Source organism: Mytilus edulis, chromosome 9 (assembly GCF_963676685.1).
Source record: "Mytilus edulis chromosome 9, xbMytEdul2.2, whole genome shotgun sequence".
Taxonomy (NCBI): Eukaryota; Metazoa; Mollusca; class Bivalvia; order Mytilida; family Mytilidae; genus Mytilus; species Mytilus edulis.
Window position 1 is genome coordinate 68739660 of NC_092352.1, and position 22424 is coordinate 68762083.

General features: G+C 32.8%; 1 protein-coding gene across 2 annotated transcripts; it reads right to left on the minus strand.

Annotated features, from left to right (window-relative positions):
* Positions 1-2734: 2734 nt before the first annotated feature.
* LOC139488871 (uncharacterized) lies at positions 2735-8078 on the minus strand. 2 transcript variants are annotated; one of them, XR_011656099.1, is made up of 3 exons: positions 6306-8076; positions 4633-4841; positions 2735-3069 (listed from the first exon to the last, which is right to left on the minus strand). XR_011656099.1 is itself a non-coding variant. In XM_071274826.1 (3 exons), the coding sequence occupies exons 1-3, from the start codon at positions 7660-7662 to the stop codon at positions 4153-4155; spliced, it is 723 nt and encodes a 240-aa protein (XP_071130927.1). In that variant the 5' UTR covers positions 7663-8078; the 3' UTR covers positions 3730-4152. The 2 variants fall into 2 exon arrangements, 1 of the variants encoding a protein (XP_071130927.1); XM_071274826.1 differs by lacking the exon at positions 2735-3069 and having other exon boundaries at positions 3730-4841; positions 6306-6333; positions 7657-8078.
* Between the last annotated feature and the right edge of the window lie 14346 nt (positions 8079-22424).

Consider the following 22424-nt stretch of genomic DNA (forward strand, 5'->3'; position numbering starts at 1 on the left):
TGCAGGGGAAAACCCAAAAATTATTTTGAGCAAAAACAAAATAGGAGGTGCTCAATAGCATTACATCATGAAGAATCTGAGAAAGTTTTATCAAATAATATTAAGTGGTTCAGGAGAAGTTGCGGATACAACATTGGTACCCTCATTTTTAGGCAATGGCAAAGTCCATGTTTTTTAAATAGAAATCCCAAAAATTATATTGAACTAAAACGAAATAAGAAAAAGAGTGGCAAAAGATACCAAAGGGACGTTGAATCTCATAATTAATTAAAAAAAAAAAACTGACAAAGCCATGGTTAAAAAAGAAGCAGACACAGACAAACAGACAAACAACACTTAACACAACATAGAAAAATAAAGATTGAGACACACGAACCCCACCAAAAACTGGGGGTGATCTCAGGTGCTCCGGAAGGATAAGCAGATCCAATAAGAGGTGCACAATGGTTCAAGTCTACGAAGTCTCATTCATGTTTTTTTTAACCATTTCATTGTCTTCTCTTCTCTTGGTATACAGTTTCAGCGTCATTTGATATTGAAGATTACGTCAACATTAATATATTACCTTTACAATAGCTTCACTGAGGAGTTACATTTCAGCGGAGGAAATGTATTTATATGTATCTTTGTGAATCTTTGGGATCACGACAGATCAACCAATCAGCTGAATTTCAAGTATTGGAATTGTGTATTTTTAACGCTGTTTTTGCATACTTAATAGGATAAAAATGTAATGCTGTTAGTATATATAAAACAGGCAATAACTCTTGTTACTCCTGGGAAAATTGCCGGGATTTTGCAACCTAAATACTAGGTAATTTAAAATTAATATTTTTGTTTCGTCGAACTTTTACCTTACGTTCATGGTTCATATGCCAATGTTGGATTTCTTTGAATTGGTCTGTTTTTCAGATACTTTAGGATAGTCAAACTATGTATGGCGTATTTAATAATTGTAGGGTGTACCAATCTGTCCGGCATGTGTCATTTTACCTTGACATCATTTCATGGTTCATTTTTTTCTATGAGGTTTGTTTCTGAGAAAATTTTAGCAATATGCTAACGGAATTCGATGTTAGGAATGATTGTAAAGCCTACATGTCTGTGTGAAAGGGTTTAGTTCGACTTTAATGCATTACATTTATCACTTACATGTTAATTTAAAGTAATGCTTGAAGAAAAAAATCTGTTTTGTATTATCAACATAAATTAAAATGAGAATATTAGAACAGGCGAGAAATATAAGTGTGTCCACTCTTGTTGCTTTTCGGTCAATTCCTGCAAATTGATATATATAGCTATTAAAACCAGGTTAGCGATTCAGGCTCCTATGAGTAAAGTTAGATTACCGGAAATCGTTAAAGTGTGACCTTATCTTGGCCTCAATTTCACAGCCCAATAACAGAGATTCATCGAATGAGCGATTTAGACACCTAGTATATTGTTTAATTATATAACAATTTGTACATTATGGAATGTATTAGGCTGTCGTCATCACGGTCTGTGGCATAACGATAACTGTTTTGTTATATATTTATATGTCTTTATTAAATTGATTGCTGTTTTACTTACAGCGGCAAATAACAAATAATTTTCATAACGATAATATAAGTTTACTTAATTCTTCACTATTGAAAACAGAAATGTGGGTTGGTTAACAATTTTCCAAAATAAACTGATTTCTGATAGAATAATAAAAGTCGATACCCATGAATTCATATATATCTCGAACATTTTCACACGTTGATGAGAAATAAACTAAAATCAATAATCAAAAACCTAGCAAAACACAGCTTTCATAAACACTTTTTTTTCAAAATAGTAAAGGTTTATGATTCGTATCTCAAGGGAGAACAGAAGTAAGCATACAAAATAGTGTTTTTGCTTCCTGTGGTGTGTCCACGACGTTGAAATCATCCAGATTCACATTTGTAATTTGCTGGATGAATTGACAGAACTCTTCTGAACAGCCTCTGGGCAGCATTGGTTTGGTGTAGAGCCTAGTAATGTCATCAAAGATACTTTCGTCACATGGTATGTCATAGGAATAGTCGACAGCGTCATAAAGTAGTGGCTGGTTGTACATAACATCCGGGACGCCATAGTTTTGATCAACTTGACGTTGTGACCGAATTCTATGACTATTCCACATATTTTTGAAAATATCTAAATGTTGTTGTATAACTGGCAGGAAACAAAAACGTACACACTCTAGATGAACTGGATTTGTGTTATTGAGCTCTCCGTTATCTATCATGTCTTTAAACATATTTCTCCAGAATGTGGTGAAGTAAGGACACAGAAAACTCCACAGCATCTCAATCCTTTGATTCCCAGTTGATCGCCCCTCAGAAAAACTTCTGTACCCTGACATGTTATCATTGTGAACTGCACGTAACGCTATTTGTATCGACCTTATAATAACGTTCTCCGTACCAGCATCTGACCGAACCAATCGTGGAACACGCTTGGATTGTCTAAGGAATTCTACAAAATTAAGCGCAACATTACGTGGGTTTTTATTCGTATGACTTGCAGTTAGCCAAATGATTTTTTCGAGAAAAGCCATCGATTGCTCCATGCACTGATATTCCAAAGGGTTTGAGTTTATCATATCCATCTATGTGAATACAAAAATTTGGTCCTAGATTACAATATCTTCTTCGCACAAGTCGACGTCGAGATCTTGCAACTACACCATCATAATGTATAGCTTTCAGTGCAATTATCACCGTTTCCTGAGTAGCATTGATGCCACAGCAAGAATTAAGTATTTTCCACATTGCTCTATATCCAATATTAGAGTATCCTTGTTTGTGCAGTTGAATTATCTTTTGAACGATATTAATCAATGGACTCTCTGCACCATATCTTCTCAGTCGAAGTCTTTTCATCATTCTGTAGACTGTCTTAACACTAACAAATTTATTATGAACGAAAAGTAAAAATCCAGCTATTTCTTTAGCCGTATATGAAGAAGTAAAATAATAAGCAACTAACTCATCCGTTGAAGCAGTGTCACCTGGGTAACGCAAAGGATTTACAGTGTCAGCCATTTTATAATATGTTCTGAAAAACAAAGTAAACGGTTATATACTTCAAAAGCAAAATCGTAACTAAAACATGCTTATAATGAGGCAAGCATGTTGGAGGTCACAGATTGAGAATAAAGCCAGTTTTAAGTTCAACTTTTCATTCTATTTAAATTAGGGGTTCATATTGTATTGTACATTTCATGATGACTTTTTGTTGACGCAACTGCACGTACTTAAATACTTTCGTTATGACCTTGTTAATTTATCAGTTCCTTCTACATTACTATTTTCTGAATATGTTGCAGATCTCGCAAATTCACAACTTTTTTTGCAGAAAACAAAATATGAGCCAACGAACATGGAAGTTACCTTTTTGGTTTATTTACAAATTCAGCAAACATATCTACATACATCTTACAAACATATAGAAAAAATCCCTGAAGTTTAATACTACCAGTAAATGCAGTTGTAACTAATAAAGGAGAAATAATATCTTGAAAATCTGAATTTTAGATTATCATTCCCAATCCTACTCTGAGCAGCACTTTCATAATTTATTTCACGCTTTCAAAAATTGCCGTGAATTCTTTCAAACAATGCATTTTTGTTAATAAAATTAAAAAATAAGAGATTTCCTCTCTCCAAATTTGATGCAACACATTAAAGATATATGCACTATACACATATATATCTTTATCGTAGTGACCACAGATAAATACCCATATAAAAATATTTTCAAATAATTTGAACTTCGACAATTAAAAAAAAATATAAATGCAAAAAATGATATTTGATTCATATCATATGATTTTAGTATTTTGGTAAACATAAAAATATTGTTTGAACCATTCAAGTATCTGTATTTGCAGTTTTAGGACAAAACGACCAGCACTAAATGCTAGGATTTGAAGTAAGAACATAGGGTTGATACGTTTTAAAAGATAAACTTGTATCAACTGGTGCAAGAAGATATGTGTCTAAAAACGTCATAAAAAACATATTTTTCTACTTGAACCGAGTAGTGGCGTAGTTTTACTTATTTGTTGTCAAAATATGTCTATACACTGTACATATATAAACTTAAAGTTCATACCCTATATATGCGACAATATATAACTTAAAATACAGTCAGCTTCAATTGTCTTTCAATTGAAAGCTGTTGATTTACATACTGAACAGCTTGATCTATGTCAAACTGTGAAAAGAATGAAACATGTAAAAATCTAAGTTGCTCACATGATGATACAATCAAACAAATATCAGTAAACATAAAATAAATTTGGCATGCATCAAAAATGACAAGAAATTTGAAATTTCGAGACAAATCTGCAATGGTTGCAGCAGTAACCTTAGTGAATGAAATATAAAGGTGTCTCAGTTGTGAAGCATGTGACAATATTACTACTTGGTTATCATTTATTGATGTCCCACTTATATCAAGGGTGGTTAAATTTCGCAAGGACATTACAAATGCAAGATTGTTTAGCGGTGTTTCTGCTACATACAATTCTTGAATAGTAGGAGTAAGCTTTAGCATCAATTTGGTAAATCTGTGTGACCCAAAAGTAATATTTTGGTTACTTAGATTGAGACATACAAGCTGATTATTTTTCACGATCATTTCCATCATTGCAATGTCTATAGTATAGGAATCGTCAAATTCTACAATAGTCCACAAGCTTTGCATTTTTCGCACAACATCCTTTAGACCTCTGCATATTTTACAGACTGTATAAAGTAACTCCGACACAGGAATATAACTAAGTACCATTATCACTAATTCTTCAGGAAGGTCTAATAGACTAGCTGAAAATATTAAACAAGTGAATTATTGCAAACACCTATATTTTATAAATGTCATACTTATTTTTTCAAGAATCTAATATACTTTTATTCTATATGTACGAGTGCTCAGGTGAAGACCGAAGAGCGTTGTTTTGTTATATTTGCCATTTTATAAATTAAAACAAAATTAAAATGTATCAATAGCTTCAAAAGTTATAGATATATTTTGACATTTTAACTGAGTTTACAAATGGAAAATATAACATAATAAAACCTCCAATGATGTTGACTTGAGTCTTTTTGTCGCTGTTTTTAAAAGAAGTAGAAGCTAGATATCTGCACTGAAATATATATCAAGCCACTCAGTGACTCACATAAAGTTTCAAGACACTTTATGTTAAAAAAACTCCAATGATTGGAGACCATGGTTCCAAAGGTAAATTACTCAGAAATGAGTATGCAACATTCACCAATTTTAGATATTGATAAATTAATTATGTATATTTTTCATGTTAATTAATTTTACTAATATTCCACGTTTGATATGGAAACAAGGTATGGGATACCCATAATTGCCACGTTTATTGCAAGCCGTTCACGTCAAAACTCAGTATGTTTAAACCATTTTTCGAAAAATTTACACACTGAGAATTAGAAAGAAAAACACTGAGATGAAATAAACTGAAAAACACATCCTGAGAATTGAAAATTACACAATGAGATTTGTGCGCACTTTTTCTGCGCACAGATCTAATTTGCATATCTAATCTGTATCTATTACAATCTTAAACAACTAGGAGACAGAACTCGCTTTTAATTTGTAGCCTGAGTTCATGGCTCAAATTGTTATTTCGATTAAGTTTATGTCATCAGCAGTCCAAGGTCTGTTTAAGTTACGATTAGTAAAGATGTGAAGAATTTCCCTAAATCTCCTGTATCTTTAATTGACATTATTAGGAAACTCGAGAGTTCTAATGCATCTGTATGTATTTAAAACTTTAAAAACAGGTTTAATCCACAATTTTTTACATTATAAAATGCCTGTACCAAGTCAGGAATATGACAGTTGCTCTCCATTCGTTTGATGTGTTTGAGCCATCCCCTTGTTTTTGCCATGTGATAATAAGGACTTTCTCTTTAGAATTGTCCTTGGAATTCGGATTTTTTGTTATTTTACTTTTTACAACTTGCACACAACATGTACATAAATCTCATTGTGTAATTTTTGAAGTCTCAGTGTGTAATTTTCAAAGCTCACTGTGTGTTATTTATATTTTTGTAATCTCAGTGCGTCTTTTTGATATCTCAATGTGTATGTTTTTATTCTTAGTGTGTGTTTTCAGGTTTTTTAATCTGTGGTTTTTTTTAATTCTCAGTGTGTTAATTTTTCGAAAAATGTTTTAAACATAGTTTTGACGAGAACTGCTTGCCATATACGATGATATAACGTTACCACATCTCTGTTCATACACATATTATACTTACAGTAATTGCAAGGGATCTCTAAGCTGACCTGTAAAATACAAGAACAGATCAAAAGATTTAATCACATTATAAAGTGCCATAGTTTGTCAGCTTGGCGTGTGACATCAAATTTCCCTCATTTTTTAAACTAGCTTATAATACAGACATTACAGCAATCGGACTTGAGTATGTACAGGTTCAAACAAAATCTTTTGTTAGCAACCTTGCTAGCTGAAGCGTAAAGTCGTTATTAGCTTATAAGGTTTACCTTTATTACCCTTATTTTGAAGTAGTTTAGTCCAAAAGACGATAAATTGATTAGTCCACTCTCAAATTAGGGTAGTAAAGGTAAACCTAAGAACGATGTTACGCTTCAGCTAGCAAGAAAGGTAATCAAAGTTTTTGATTGAACGTACATAGTCAAATCCGATGGCTGTAATGTTCAACATGATTAGACAGTCATTTATTTATTCCTGGTATGGCGGACTAAAACAGCTTATTTTTAATACGAAGTTAACAATACGTCATGTCAGTATTTATTGTAAAAAAAATATGGAAAATAAGGATAGATCATAGAGGGAAATTTTTGTTTACTAAATTTGAGAATGGAAATTGGGAATGTGCTAAAGAGACAACAACCTGACTAAAGAACAGAAAACAGTTGACAAAATTTGTCGTCTTTGTACTGTTTATTGCACACACAAAAACATTGCGGTAGGGGCTTTGCCCATTGTTAAAGGCCGTACGGTGACCTATAATAGTTGTTAATTTCTGTGTCATTTGGTCTCTTGTGAAGAGTTGTCTCATTGGCAATTACACCACATCTTCTTTTTTATATTAACCGAACAATTATAATTAATCTGCCCCGTCATTTTTTCAGTACTGCACGAGATTTTTTTTCTCGCTGAACACTTCGAAGTAACAAGAGTCACAAGAACAGTCATTGGAACTTTATATAGGGGGAGGGGGTCTATATAGTTCAAATGAACTCGTAGTGACTCAGTATTAAAACATCAAAGGATCTTATTTTGCCGCAACTGTGAATTAAAAAAATCAGAACTCGACTGGCTCTCTCCAACGTAAATTTCGTGACACCCTATGTTAATTTATAGTTAAACCTGATTATTTTATGAGGCGACCATTTTACTTTCACAGCTGGAGAAAAAGGGTTGTGTTTTTTTTTGCATCAAAAACAAAATTCCCCTAACGTGTGTATACTACGGCAGACACGTGGAAAAGCCTTTTTATAGAAGTTTTTTTACAACAATAACTTAATGATTGATTGATTGATTGTTGTTTGTTTAACGCCACATGAGCACAACAAGGCTATATCGCGGCGAGATATCATTTAATAAATTGTTTCTTATCTTACCTCCATTTGCTTGAAATAAAATGCTCAAATGTGATGGCGACCTGATCCTTCCAAAGTCAAAATGAAAATGAACAGGTTAAAATCGTGCCACATTTATCTCGATTTAGCTGTAAACTTTCCCGTTGCTCGCCTTAATTTAAAACAATGTGTTGCTTTATAAAACAATATATCGAAGAAAAAAAGGCAATTTATTATTATTGCATGATATTTTTATTGACTTATAAATTAATCGTAAAATTGTTTCTCGTTTTGATAATTTGTCGCGTTATTTAAAACGATTTATTTTTATGGCGATAAAAAACAAATCGGCTAAATGCCTTGTTAGGCATTTTGTCGAAAAAAATAAATCGCAGTAATAAGAAAAAAAAGGCAATTTATTATTATTGCATGATATTTTTATTGACTTATAAATTAATCGTAATTTTTTTTCTCGTTTTGAAAATATGTCGCATTATTTAAGACGATTTATTTTTAAGGCGATAAAAAACAAAGCGCCTAAATGCCTTGTTAGGCATTTTGTCGAAAAAAATAAATCGCAGTAATGAGAAATAAAGCATTTTCTCGCTAAAAGTTATATCGCCATCTTGGATTATAAGTATTAAAACGAGGGTAATATACGCTTCCGTAGATAATCAATAAACTTTATCGCGTTAATTGATAAAGTTATGACACATGTGGCCATTTCATTTAGTAAGTTTCGAGTAAAATCTGACGCCTTAAATTGTAGTTATGGCGAAAGAAGAATATATTTTCGGTAATTTTTTGTAGTTTTGTGCTTAACGCGTTAAATAATAAAATAACGCGTTAAAACTGTATTTATCGTGTTAAATATGATTTTATCGCGTGTTATTTTATCGGGTTTTTGACATGAACGGCCTTTCATACATGTGTTGCATGCCAGTGTTACAATGCCATACAGTGGTGTTCGTGAGCGTGTCTTGATTTCTCAACATTAAAAGTGACATATTGAATATGCCATTCATATCATTCTTTTTTTGGCTGAACATATTTGTTGTAGTTGTCGTGTTGATATTTTCAACAGACAGACGTTATTCCAAGGAGTACTTATTGTGCACCCTTATTGACAAGACACTTTCACAGACAGACCGATTAGTGTTTGCAATCTTATAAAGCAACAGAAAATATATGCAGAAAAAAGTAAACAGAACCTCCTCAAATTTCATTTTCATATTTTCATGTATATTGTTGATGCGTTGTCTTTCAATAAAGTTAACCACATCTCGATGAGTGTTTGCATATCAAAAGTCAGATTGAACTTGAAATTTTTAAAACTACTGTAAAAGGTCTGCTTCATATCTTTCCTCGATACTGATATAGATGAACGAATCTACAAATAAGAACAACTTATTTTCAGCAGTAACATAATTACCTCTTCCACTCATATTTTACTTATCTCGTAATAATACTTTAGATAGATTACCTTAGCTGTATTTGGCAAAACTTTTAGGAATATTTAGTCCTCAATGCTCTTCAACTTCTTACTTTATTTGGCCTTTTAAACATTTTTTTATTCGAGCGTCACTAATGAGTCTTTTGTAGACGAAACGCGCGTCTGGTGTAAATATAAAATGTCAATCCTGGTAGCTATGATGAGTTTATTTACAATTGTGTTTGTTCACACTATCTGAACTTCATGAACAGGTGTACGCTTCTTGCACACACCTTGATGCAACAAAAATATGAGGAAATATACAGACTGAAATCGTAGGCACATCACAAATTGGTTAACCGATATGATGTGTCTATTTCCAAACTTACTAAACAAATGTTTTAGAATATGAAATCTTTGCATACCAGAATAGGTGTTTCTTTCATTTAAGCAATTGTATCCTGTTCCCAATTGTTTAATTTTGACTCACTATTGGTTCGTATGACGATTGAAAACGGCCTAGAATGAGACGCTAAATTTCAATTCTGGTATCCATGATGAGTTTATTTACAACCACTGGGTCGATGCCACTGATAGTGGAGTTTTTATTCCCCGATTGAATCACCAGCCCAGTAGTAAGCACTTCTATGTTGACTTGAGTTATCATTGATATGTTCGTAATTAGAAATTAACTGGTTTTTTTTAAATACTCAGGCTTTTCTACCTCAGGAATGGATTAACTTAGCTGTATTTGGCAAAACTTTTAGGAATTATTGGTACTCAATGCTCTTTAACTTCGTACTTTATATGGTCTTTTTAACATTTTTTATCGAGCGTCACAGATGAGTCGTTTGTAGACGAAAGGCGCGTCTGGCGTACATACAAAATTTTAATCCTGGTACAATGTATCTATGATGAGTTTATTTCCTCCCTGAACGAAACTACTTTACAAATTGATGCACTTTGTTTAATTTTAATGTGCTGCATTGATTTGTATTTTCCTAATCACTGTATGAACAATAGTAATATATTGTTGCGTGAATGGCAATGCTCATAAATTTGGCACCATATCAGATGGTATTTCAGAACTTTCTGTGGTAATAGATTAATTGAGTCTCACCATATCCATATAACCATGATTACACACGCAATTTATAGATATGTTTTCGTAGGATGTTACGTAAACAACAATAAATAATTCATAACTTGTAATATTAAGAAGAGAGAGTCAAAGTCGAGTCTCCATGCAAGCATAGTTATTTTTCTCTTTACTAATTGGTTGAAATAACTTCATACTTGTGGTATGATTGCTAATGAGACAGCTCTCCCTACTAGACTAAATGAGAACTATAGGTCACCATACGAACTTTAACAAACGAGTAATACCAATACCGCATAGTCAGTTATAAAAGGCCACGAAATTATAAATCAATTTAAACAAGGGCACTAACTGCTAAATTTATGAACAAAATTAATGAACGAAAAACAAATAAGGCACACAGCAAGAAACGACAACCACTGAATTACAGGCTCCAGACTTTGGATAGTCACATTTAGATAAGCATATTACATAAAACATATATATACATTTGATTCTGATTGCTGCATATATATCCCGTTGTAATTATTACACACATCATATATATTCTGAACGAGAAACCATTAGCAAATTGAATAAATCAGTTCTGCGAAGTATGTCGACCAGGATAAGAGGCAGGTGATTTCGACTACCACATGAACACAATTTACATGTGTCACAATATTAATGCCATTGTTATTATGTCGCAGTAAGAATTTGTTGTTCAATGTCGTTGTTTACTCCAATTGACTTCCGGTCTACCGGGTTATATCATTCATTAAAATTCCATCGACATTAATTTTGTCTATTTGATATGAGCAGTTATTTTGCCTTGCAACAGGGACCTCAGAGAAATGTGAGAAAGGTTATTGTACCCGTCAACAGGTCACTTCAGAGAGATGCTACAAAGGTTATTGAACGTGGCCACATCAGAGAGATGTTACAAAGGTTCTTGAACGTGACAACAGCAGGGCCGTAACTAGCCTCTTTTGATAGTGAGGCAAAATATATTTGAAGAGCGTAGCGAGGCGAAATTATTTTGGCGAAGCTCTGAGAAAAATAACGCAAAATCGTGCATTCTGAGCGTTTCCTAGACTCTCCTTGCATTGAAACGGCTTAATTAATTTTTGGCTAAATTTTTTTCGACAATATTCTGGTCCCAAAGCAAAAACATAGATTCATTGTAATTTAAGACTTTAAGGTTCTAGATACAACATTAATAGACCGATATGTAGGATAAAACAAAAATTGTAATTCTCATAATTATTTAATACCGGATCTGTCAGTCTGTTCCTGTCTTGTATTGTGCTTAGACTTTGGTGATTTTTTTTTATGACTAAATTTAAATATAGTGACAGTGCAGTATTATACTTTAAGTACTAGTTCTGCCTTAGTCAACACTATGGACAATTCTTAACCTTGTTTTACGGTATTAATGATTCTCTCAAAGTATTGTTAAAGACCCTCCAGCAACTATCAAGATGAAGAACAGGAACAAAAACTTGGACTATTGATCATTTGTATTTTTTCTATGCATTGACTTTGTGTGGGATTAGGTCCTCTGAAAGTGTACTCCATATTCCTTTATTTTCTCAGCACGACTTAATGCAAGTTTAACCCTTCAATGTAAAAGGTCATATATGGCAATACCTTGTTGTTGTTTTTTTCAAATTATTTGATACCGGGTAATAGGTGACCTTACTTTAATTCAAACCATGTCAGCTATCTAGTTTTATTTACAAAAAAACTATTTTGTATTACTTGATATCAATTACCCATGCAGAAAGGACCATTTTTTTGTGTCCAGTAGCATCGTATATTCTAAAAATATTTTCTCGCACAATGTCTGGACATCTGTGGACATGCAACATCGCAAAACCACGTTTACAAATAAAAATCAACACTCAGACTATAGTCATAAAGTAGGACAATAAATGAACAAAAGACAAACCCGGGACACAGAAGTACAAACAATTGACCATCAACTCTGAAAACTAAAAGGAAAATAGAAACATGGATAACAAAAAAAAAAACATGCATGGCGACACCAAAGAGTGAAGAGAACTTGCGTCTTAAAAGACACTTTCCGTGAAAAACAATTTGATATGAAGACAATCTTTTGTTTCAGTTTTTTTTTGGGGGGAGGGGGGATTTCTAACATGAGGCATTTGCCTCATTTGCCTCAATGTAGTTACGGCCCTGAACAGGCCACATCAGAAAGATGCTACAAAGGTTATTGTGCGTGGCAACAGGCCACATCAGAAAGATGTTACAAATGTTCTTATACCTGGCAACAAACTACCCCAGAGAGATGTTACAAACTTTTTTTAAGGTTCTTGTACACGAAGGGAGCGTGACACTCTCCTTATACGAGACAACAGATTTAACAACATGCTTTAAGGTCAAAATTCCGACCGGATGTGCATGCGTATTTTTACATCTAATGCAACCAAACAGGACGTCCTGCTGAGGAAAAGGTTTTATTTCCGGAATGATGAAAGTCCGTCCGAGGATCACCATATGTATATAATTTAGTCAGGTTGACGAAAAACCTTGTGGCTCAGATGCCATAACTGTACATCACGAAAAAGCATGCTGGTACTCTGTTTACATATATAACGTAAAACAACGCGTAAAAAATCGGTTTTCTATGTGATACGAAATTGCATACAATGAGGCGGTCAAATTCGACAATATCCCTAATGTGCCTCAGAATGAGGAACTCGAAAGTCACGTGTAGTGATATTGAACATGTTTTCATTTTTTACAAATGACTGAGCTTAACCATGTGTGTTGATTTAGAAAGTAAGGGAATATAGAATAAATATGTAAAGACTATGGGAGCTATTAGATGTGTTCAAAGTATTAAATTATCAAAGAATTAATTGTGTTGAAAAAAAGGTTTTTTTACTACAAGGAGCAGCATCACTAAAGGATACTCGGGGTTTGCTAATTTACGGAAAAATTAATCTCACTTCGTACCCCGAAAATTTAACCACATATGTGAAAATGTCTCAGCTTCGAAACGAGCCATCATACGTATCCAAGTTAACGATATGGACTGAGCAACAGAAGAAAACGTTATCACTACCGCCTATGGAGAAAATAATGTGCATCTTCACCCAAATGGTAGAAATCTTAAGGGCTTACATTTACACGTAAAGCCGTCTAGTATACATGCACATTTAAGTTTTCTACTGTACATGAAACGACATTCATACAAGTCTTTCATATGATACAGAATATCCTGCATTTAATTCTACCATATAGTAGCAAACTAAATGGACATGATATGAAATGGTATGAACTGTTTTCGTAATGGTACGTAGGAGGTATGGGACGAAATGACTATATTTGCATATAATATAGTTTTATGATAAAAAAATATAGATGATGAAGTTAACAGGCATCATAACTCAAGGTAGATTAAAAGTTCAAGGTAATTCTACACAATCTGCACTATATACCTTTATTTTATACATTTTTGTTGGTTACAAAATCCGAGAGCGAAATAGTAAGTACATGATGATTTTTTGTTCATTTGAAATGGTTTTTTTTTTTAGATAAACAAATTTTATGCACATGCAGCAGATTATCACATATCACAACACAGGTGAATATCTTATATATATATCCCATGTTGAAGAGTCGTATATTTACGTTTATACAGACACACTAAATGGTGACATATACAGACACAAAACAAACAAAATCTTTAAAGAAAACTGACCCCATCTTCTTATTGTTATATTGAATTTTTCAATAACTTTATATTGATTGTCATATATTAAATGGCATTCGGTCCATTCGGATACTTTTGTTTGTTTACATATATATAAAGACACTTGGCTTTCTACCTACTGGATAGATTATAAATCAATACACATAAGATAAACACTACATTTCCTTTTTTACAGAAAAATGAATCTTTCATTCGGAAAGGAAATGCGTGAAAAAGGCTTTACTTTAAGAGATGGTATAACTTTTGTGAACCATGAAGCATTTGGTGCTGTGCAGAAACACGTTCAGGAGGCCCAAAGGAGGTGATTTTTTATACGAAGTTCGTTGCCCTAATGGTAACTAGCAAAATATGTTAGTTTGTTTAAAGGTTTCTGTCCGTGAATTATATAATATCTTATAAATCATTCATGATTTGCATATTTAAAAACATTTGTATGTAATTGTTCCCTTGTTTCATAGCTTCCCAATTTCTTAACCTCTAAAACTGAATCCTGGTTGTCCGTGAAAGATTAAAAAGAAAATATTTGCTTTGAGACTTAAAAGGAACACATTTTCAGTCATACTATGTGTAAACGAGAATAACTAATCGATCCAGTAATAGATAAATAATTAAAGTTGATGTTTGGTATATTTAAAAAAAACCAGAAAACAAGCATATTATTTTTTTAATCAGGCAATCTTACTTTTACAAACTGTGACTTCGGTGGAGAGTTGTCTCGTTGGCACTCATACCAGATCTTCCTTTTACTATATATATATATAATTTTTTATTCTGGTATCACCTTAGTTGAAAAAAGGTACACAGAAAAACATATTAATTAACATTACATAAATTGCTTTGAATGTTCTGTAAAATCGAATTGCATAAAGAAATATTTTACTTTGAATAGCATTCCAATACATCATGCTAAAATGGAACGTAGTGTAAAGATCATTCATGACAGTCACATACAAAAACATCAAGGAATGGAAAAAGTTTGCTTTTCTCATCTGAAAAGTCACCCATTTATGAAAACATGAGCACTATCGTTACTTGAATAGAAATATGGAAGAAATCATTAAATTTTAAAGCGCAAACTACTGTTACATTTTGTGAAGCTATATTAAACGGTTCATCTTAGATAATTGAGTGGTACTGTACATGGTTTTTGTTGTCGGGTTTCAGGCTTATGGATGAAATGTATGAACTACCTGATTTGTGGGGTAATAAAACAGAGTTAAAAAAAACTTGAAGAGGCGACAACGGCATTAGCTGGGTTTGTCAAAGCAGACGCAGACGATTTTGTTTTTCTACAGAACACAACAACAGGTAAAAAGTAAAAAATAAAAAAAAAACGAACTCCAAGGAAAATTTAAAACGGAAAGACCCTAATCAAAATTAATGTCAAAATCTCAAACAGTTTAAACGGATGGATAACAACCGTCATATTATAGCCAGCTTTTTACTTGTATGGCAGTGTCATAGAATTTCATTATATTGAAAACAATTGAGCAAAACGAACAGACACAATAGGTAAACACGTAAAAAAATCGAGTACAACAATAAACATTGTGTTATATTCTTAATCATTATGTACAAGTACATGGCTATATAACGCAATTTGGAAAAATAAACCAAATCCTATTTATGTGCCACTGAACTATATAATGGATTGATTGTTGTTTGTTTTTAAAAAGTCAATGGCAACTATTTCATGCATGGCCAGGACGAGAACAAATTAACAATAAATGCAATAGCTAGGACCTGCTAGCAAGTTCTTCAAAGTCTGAACAGCTGAGGAGACTGTTTTCTTCATATGTGAACCAGCATGCAATCCTACTTGCTAAACGAGCTTTTGGCTATAACAATGTTTTCAAGCCATCAACTGACGCCCACCTCCGTGTTGAAGACCAATTTGATACCCTTAGCCAGGTTGTTGACTTTTTGACACATTTCCCATTTCCATCCTCAATTTTATGGAAGAGTTGTTGGATTTAAAAAAAAAAGGAAATGATGTCTTAAACCGTGCAAAAAATATCAGCAATGTCACAATGTGAAATTAGGGAGTGTGTCAAGGAGACTGCAACCTGATCAAAGGACAGAAAACAGCTGACCCTTAAAAAAAAGCCATTGGAGGCCTTCAGCTGTTTTTTGTCCGTTCGTCAGGTTGTTTTCTCTTTGACACATTCCCCATTTCTAATCTCAATTTTATGAAAGAGTTGCGGAACTTTAAAAAATAATTTAAATGAAGTCTTAAACCGAAAAGAGCGTGCACAGATATCAGCGATTTCGCAATGCGAAAGGAGACGTTATTGAGCTTACTTTGGTAAAGTGTAAAAACTATAATATTCAGAGAAGGGGAAAGACAGATTATGTGTAAATTATTGGGCTTGTACATTGTACGTGAACTATCAGCCAAAACTCGCCATGTGAATCTTCTGGGCAACCAAGCGTTTAATTTTTGTCGAGTTGCTGATATTGGGCTTAAGGAAGCTGGCTTGTCATGTTTTTGATATTTTGTCAGATTTTCGAAATCCTCTGGTTTTATCCATTTGAATGCCTTGCAAAAATTTGCCCGGTGACCCCCATTTTTCATTTTGTAAATCTTTTACATGTATAATGATAAGCCATCTGTAAAAGTCTGATAAAATTTTAATTACTTTTTAACAGTTTTTGAGAACTTCAGCTTGTCAATGATAAAGCTATGAAAAGTCAAGAGAGAATATTTTCCCGCCAAAATTTCAATGGCTAATATCTCGAAAACAAGCACGGTGACCTATATATTTTTTTTTGCTCTTGGATTCCTTTATTAATCCCCTATCAATATAAACTAGTGTTTTGAAAAGTTAATTACTTTGAAACTGAGAAGCCAACTCCCTTAATATCTATACCCCCCAAAAAAATTATGTATCGAGCTTTTTCTGATGTTTTCTCCATGCTTTGGACAGTTTTACGCTTAGCAAAAGTAAGCTAGATAACGTATCATTACTTATTGTGACGTCTTTGTAACTGATCAACAGACATTGTGAGGTTTTGATAAGTTATTCTCAGACATTGTGACGTCTTGATAACTTCTCCTCAGATATTGTGACGTCTAGATAACTTCTCCTCGGACATTGTTACGCCTTGGTAACGTCTCCTCAGACATTGTGGCGTCTTGGTAACTTCTCCTCAGACATTATGACGTCTTGATAACTTATCCTAAGATATTATGACGTCGGTGCTATGTTCTGATCACGACTCAAAATCTAAAGAGACTGAGCTGGGCGATGCAGACGAGAAAAAGAACGATAACAGTTTTTTAACGTAACAATATCTATAGTCAAAGATTAGCTCCTCGACACGATATTTAACTTTTTTGCTCGTTCGCTGTGGTATCTCGCCAAAAAAAGTACATTCTCATTGTGAGGATACTGCACTACACCAATTACTAATGTGTGGATAATCCTATAATCTACACATATACAAGGTTACATAAAGACACTAAATACAAATACACAATTTATTCTACGATAAAAAAAATTGTATTGGTGTAGACGTCAACGAGAGACAGCAAGCCAACGACACAAAATTTAATACATCAGACTTCTAGAAGTTAACATATTATTATTGTATATCTTTTTTTAAGGTAAAATTTAAAAATAAAGTAAAAAAAAAATTCAGAATGAATTCTTTGGTAGCATTATCAGATCTGCTAAATGTAACAACATCAAACTTGCCAAATAAAAAATACCGGACAAAAGTAAGTTACAGACGCGGTTGCACATGCAGACAGGTACGATATACATATATAATTTCGGCATACATGTATTGTAAAACAGCTCTCGCTCGACACAATTTGAAGATTTTGTAACTCCTGGCTGATCATGATAATTCAAGATATCATGTTCAGAAATAGTAGAGGCAGACATTATCTTATGCATTGTCTTTTACACGTGTTTCAATACTGTAGGATTACACATGATGAATAAATGTTTCAACAGTTTTTAGGACACTTTAATTTTTACTTAGGTGTCAACACTGTTCTGAAGTCATTAAGTCTGAATCCAGATGACATTATTGTGTACACTGATATGGCGTACTGTGCAATACAATACACGTGCGAAGAGCTTGTAAAACGTACAGAATGTAAAGGTATAATATTTATTACACGGCAATCATTGTTTATATACATGTTCAATACAATACACGTGTGAAGAGTTTATAAAGCGTGCAGAGTGTAAAGGTATAGTATTTGTTATACGGTAAAAGTTCATACACATGTGAAAAAAATACACGTGTGAAGAGCTTGTAAAACATTCAGAGTGTAAATGTAATAGTATTTATTACATGCTAAAAGTTCATACACATGTGCAACACATGTACAATACACGCGCGAAGAGCATGTAAAAACAGATTCAGAGTGTAAATGTATAGTTTTTGTTACACGGTCAAAGGTCATACACATGCAAAATACAATACACGTGTGAAGAGCTTGTTAAGCATTCAGAATGTAAATGTATAGTATTTGTTACACGCTAAAAGTTCACACAAATGTACAACACAATACACATGTGAAGAGCATGTTAAACATTCAGAGTGTAAAGGTACAGTATGTGTTGCATAGTCAAAGTTCATACACATTTGCAAAACAATACATGTGTAAATAGCATAATTATTATAAACATTCAGAATGTAAAGATATATAGTATTTGTTGCACGGATTAAAAGCCGATTCAATATTGAGATGAGATAGAACAAAAAAATTAAAAAGTTAACTTCAATCTTTCACTTAAAGAAATATTACGTAAGATGTGTTGAGATTTTTGCTTATCTGATATTTTTCGTAGAATATGCTGTCTCCGTTGAGTGTCATGGTTTTCGCATATTTTTAGTGTTTTTTCAACTTTTTTTTAATTTAACTTAATACATGTAATAAAAACGTATCTAAATATTACAAAACGTATAATAGTCATTACTTCTATCAATTGCACGACTTTAGTGTTTAAATTTATTGTTGAAACAAGGTATATCCTGAATTGTACATGTATCACCTTTCTACATGCCAATTTTCAACTAATTAGAAATTTCTGAATTTGAAAACACAGGTAATACCAAAATAACTCCCGGTTTTCTGGAAATCTTATTAATAAATCAGTGTACTATGTAGCGCATTAATTCTGAATTTTTAATGCAAACTCATAGACAAGTGAATTTTGGCTCAAAATGGTCTAAATATATCTCCCTTTCACCAAAAGTTTCATTTCTACAAATTTGTTGGTTAGTTTAAGTAAACAATGACATCAAATGCACTATTTTTTGTCCGAGTAGGCCTACGTTCTAAATTGGAGGGAGTAATTGGTGGTCTGACACTTAAAAGGTAATATCTTTGTATAGCTTGTTTGCTAGCTTAATGGATGGTTGTGTACCTAATCTAATAATGACTTCACGGTTCAGCTTGCAAGCAAGATAACCAAAGATATTACATTTACCTACACACTCAATGCATTCGGCTGTAAAAAAAACCCCACCAACATAGCTAAGATGATGATAGAGCTAATTGTTAGCCTTCGAAAGCGGTTGATAATTTAATATCGGTGTAACAAATCTGCTCTATCACCCTATCAGTTTTGTATTAGTTGAATATTATTCAATTCTGATTTTTATACATCTTTAATTCTTTATACTTTATTTTCATTTGCAGGTGTCAAAACACACGCTCTTTCGTTTGACTTCCCTATTAAAAGCGAGAACGACGTAATTGAGGCTTTTAGAAGTTATTTCAGCAAGAACAAAAATGTGAAAATAGCTATAATAGGTAAGAAAATTATGAGAAGAATAAGTTCTGTATTGCTTGAACAATGTAATATACTGAGTTTAAATCAAAGACAATATTTAATAGAATGATGTTCATACATATAAATTGCATTTGGTTAAAACGATATATGGATATGAATAATAAAACGGATACTTGTGATTGAAGGTTAATTTTGAGAATACGTCAATGAGACATCAACCGAACAAAGCAGATTTCACTTTATCCTGAAGTCGTCAAGTCGCTTGATTAACATTATAATTATGTCTTTATATGACATTACTAAATTAAATGTTCCTGTAATGCATGTGATATCTGTCACTGGACGTTGAACGCCGATTCAGTCATCAATCTATCTAATATGTTGAATGAATTTATAGATTTTTTAATGATTTTAAATTCCCGTAAGTTAGTGTATCAACCCAACAATGCAGATTACATTAGTCATGTAGTCGTCCAGTTGCCTCATAATGATTAACATTATAAAATATATGTCGTTATATGAAATTGTTATGTTCCTGATATGCAAGTGATATTTGCCACTGGACATTAAACGCCGATTCAGTCATCAATCTTTTTATTGTGTTGAATTAATTTATTGATAAAGTAGTTAAGGTTACCATGGTGATTACAATATTTGACATTTTTCTATTTCTTTCATGACATAGACCTCTTTCTGTTAGAATGCCAATTGAAAAATTGATTCCACTCTGCAAGGAGTATGGAGTTCTCAGTTTGATAGACGGTGCTCATGCGCTAGGACAAATTCCACTGAATCTTCGAGAGCTTAACGCTGACTTTTATACAGGTAAATAATAACAGAGTTATTTAGATGTAAGTAAAACAAATGATTTTTTTTCAATTTCGTGAATTGTTGAATTTGAAAAACAGACAAAGGATAGCAATGTTAATGTTCAAGAAAAACACACGAATTTTAATCATATACATGTATGCACTATGACTGTCATGACCTTGAATTGATCATACCATTTCAAGTCTTGTGTACTTACTTCTTTTTAGTTAATAGAAACTTTAAGTCATGTATAAATCATAGATATGAACAAGATCTTTCAATTGTAAAACAAAGTCCCCCCTTTTTGTTTTGATGATCAATAAATACAAGTGCTTATTATTTACATAGTGAGCTAGTGACCTAATACGGTATATATGGGGTCAGTAAATTCCATATGGGGTGAGAGCATAGCACACTATGTAACGAATTTATCTTACCGACTATCTTAACATGTGGTATTAGGCCTAGTGACCGATTAAAGTGAGCAAGTCTTCAATACCTTAAACATTACAAAATACTTCCATTAGTCATACAAAAACAAATGCCAACAATTACAATTTGTTAGCTTTAAATGTGTTTAATAAATGTATTTCAATCTTTCATTTAATTTAGCAGTTTCTTCTTCTGTTGAAACTTTATGATTTAAGGGATGTAATACTACTTCTAACCGTGTATTGAAATGATCCCCACCTACTAATCTAATATGGCATATACACGGTCTCCACACGGTTGCTTTTAGAAAATCATATTTCTAGAAATGTATAGGAGGAAAGATAAATTGGTATACAACAATTGTCAGTTTAATATAAAATTGATAAAAGTTTTTTTTTAGGTCAAACATCAATTTAAAAAAAGGGTAATATACATAGTAATAAAATGTGATAATCAGAAGCAATAATAAAAAAAAGATTGATCTGAATTCAGGGATGAGAAAAACGTAAGACTAAAGGTAACAGCTATGATAGGAGCACGAAATTTAGGGTTAAAGCTACACAACAATGATAAAAAGGGCAAATTAAATTAATCGTATTTATCTTTTTTTATAGGAAATCTCCATAAATGGTTCTACTGCCCACGAGGATGTGCGTTTCTCTATATGAAGAAAATTCACAAGGATTGGGTGAAACCGCTCGTAATATCATTTCGTCATTATGAGGGGTTTCATAGTATGTTCCATACACAGGGCACACGTGATACAAGTGTCTTCTGCGTTGTACCGGAAGCTATAAAATTCTATTCAGACATTGGTGGTTATGTAAGTATGGATTGCTTAAAAGTTTGATGCAAAGTTTTTATTTAAACTGCCTTTTTTTGAAATATTTTGTTACTGTTTTAAACTATAGGATATGTTAATGTCTTGAAGCCCTTTGTATTCAAAAATGAAGAATGACTTTTTGGATTATTTACGGTCATACCGTGTTGGTGTTTATTTCCGACGTTTATGTATTTGAATACAGGGGATGAGGGTAAAGAATAATTTGCCAGCAATCCAGATGTCATGGTTCTATGTACAGTAGTTTTGTACATAGCTTTATTCAATGAGAGGTTTCAACAGTACCGTGTACTGTGAGAAATGCATGAAGTAACTTATTTCAATCATAGGTGTTCAGCAGTACCTTAGTTGTTCTATTGAGTATATTGTAAGTATTTATCTTGATGTTACTATATATTCTAAAGGAAATATCTCAAATTCATTGTGTATTTCAAAGAAGATACACAACTATGCCGCACCATTGATAGAGAAAGCAGCAAGTATGTTAATCGGTGCGTGGAAAACAAAAACTTTACCCATACCGAAATCAATGGAACCTCCATTTATACGACTTGTTCAATTACCAAAACAAAAAGAAGAATTGACAGAGGTGTGTAAATCTTAATCTTATTCTTATTATCATGGATTGAAGATATGGTACAGCTTATATAGGGAGCTACCATTTGATTTTTAGGGGGGGGGGGGGGGGGGGTGGGGCTAGGGTGAAATTTGCCATTTCT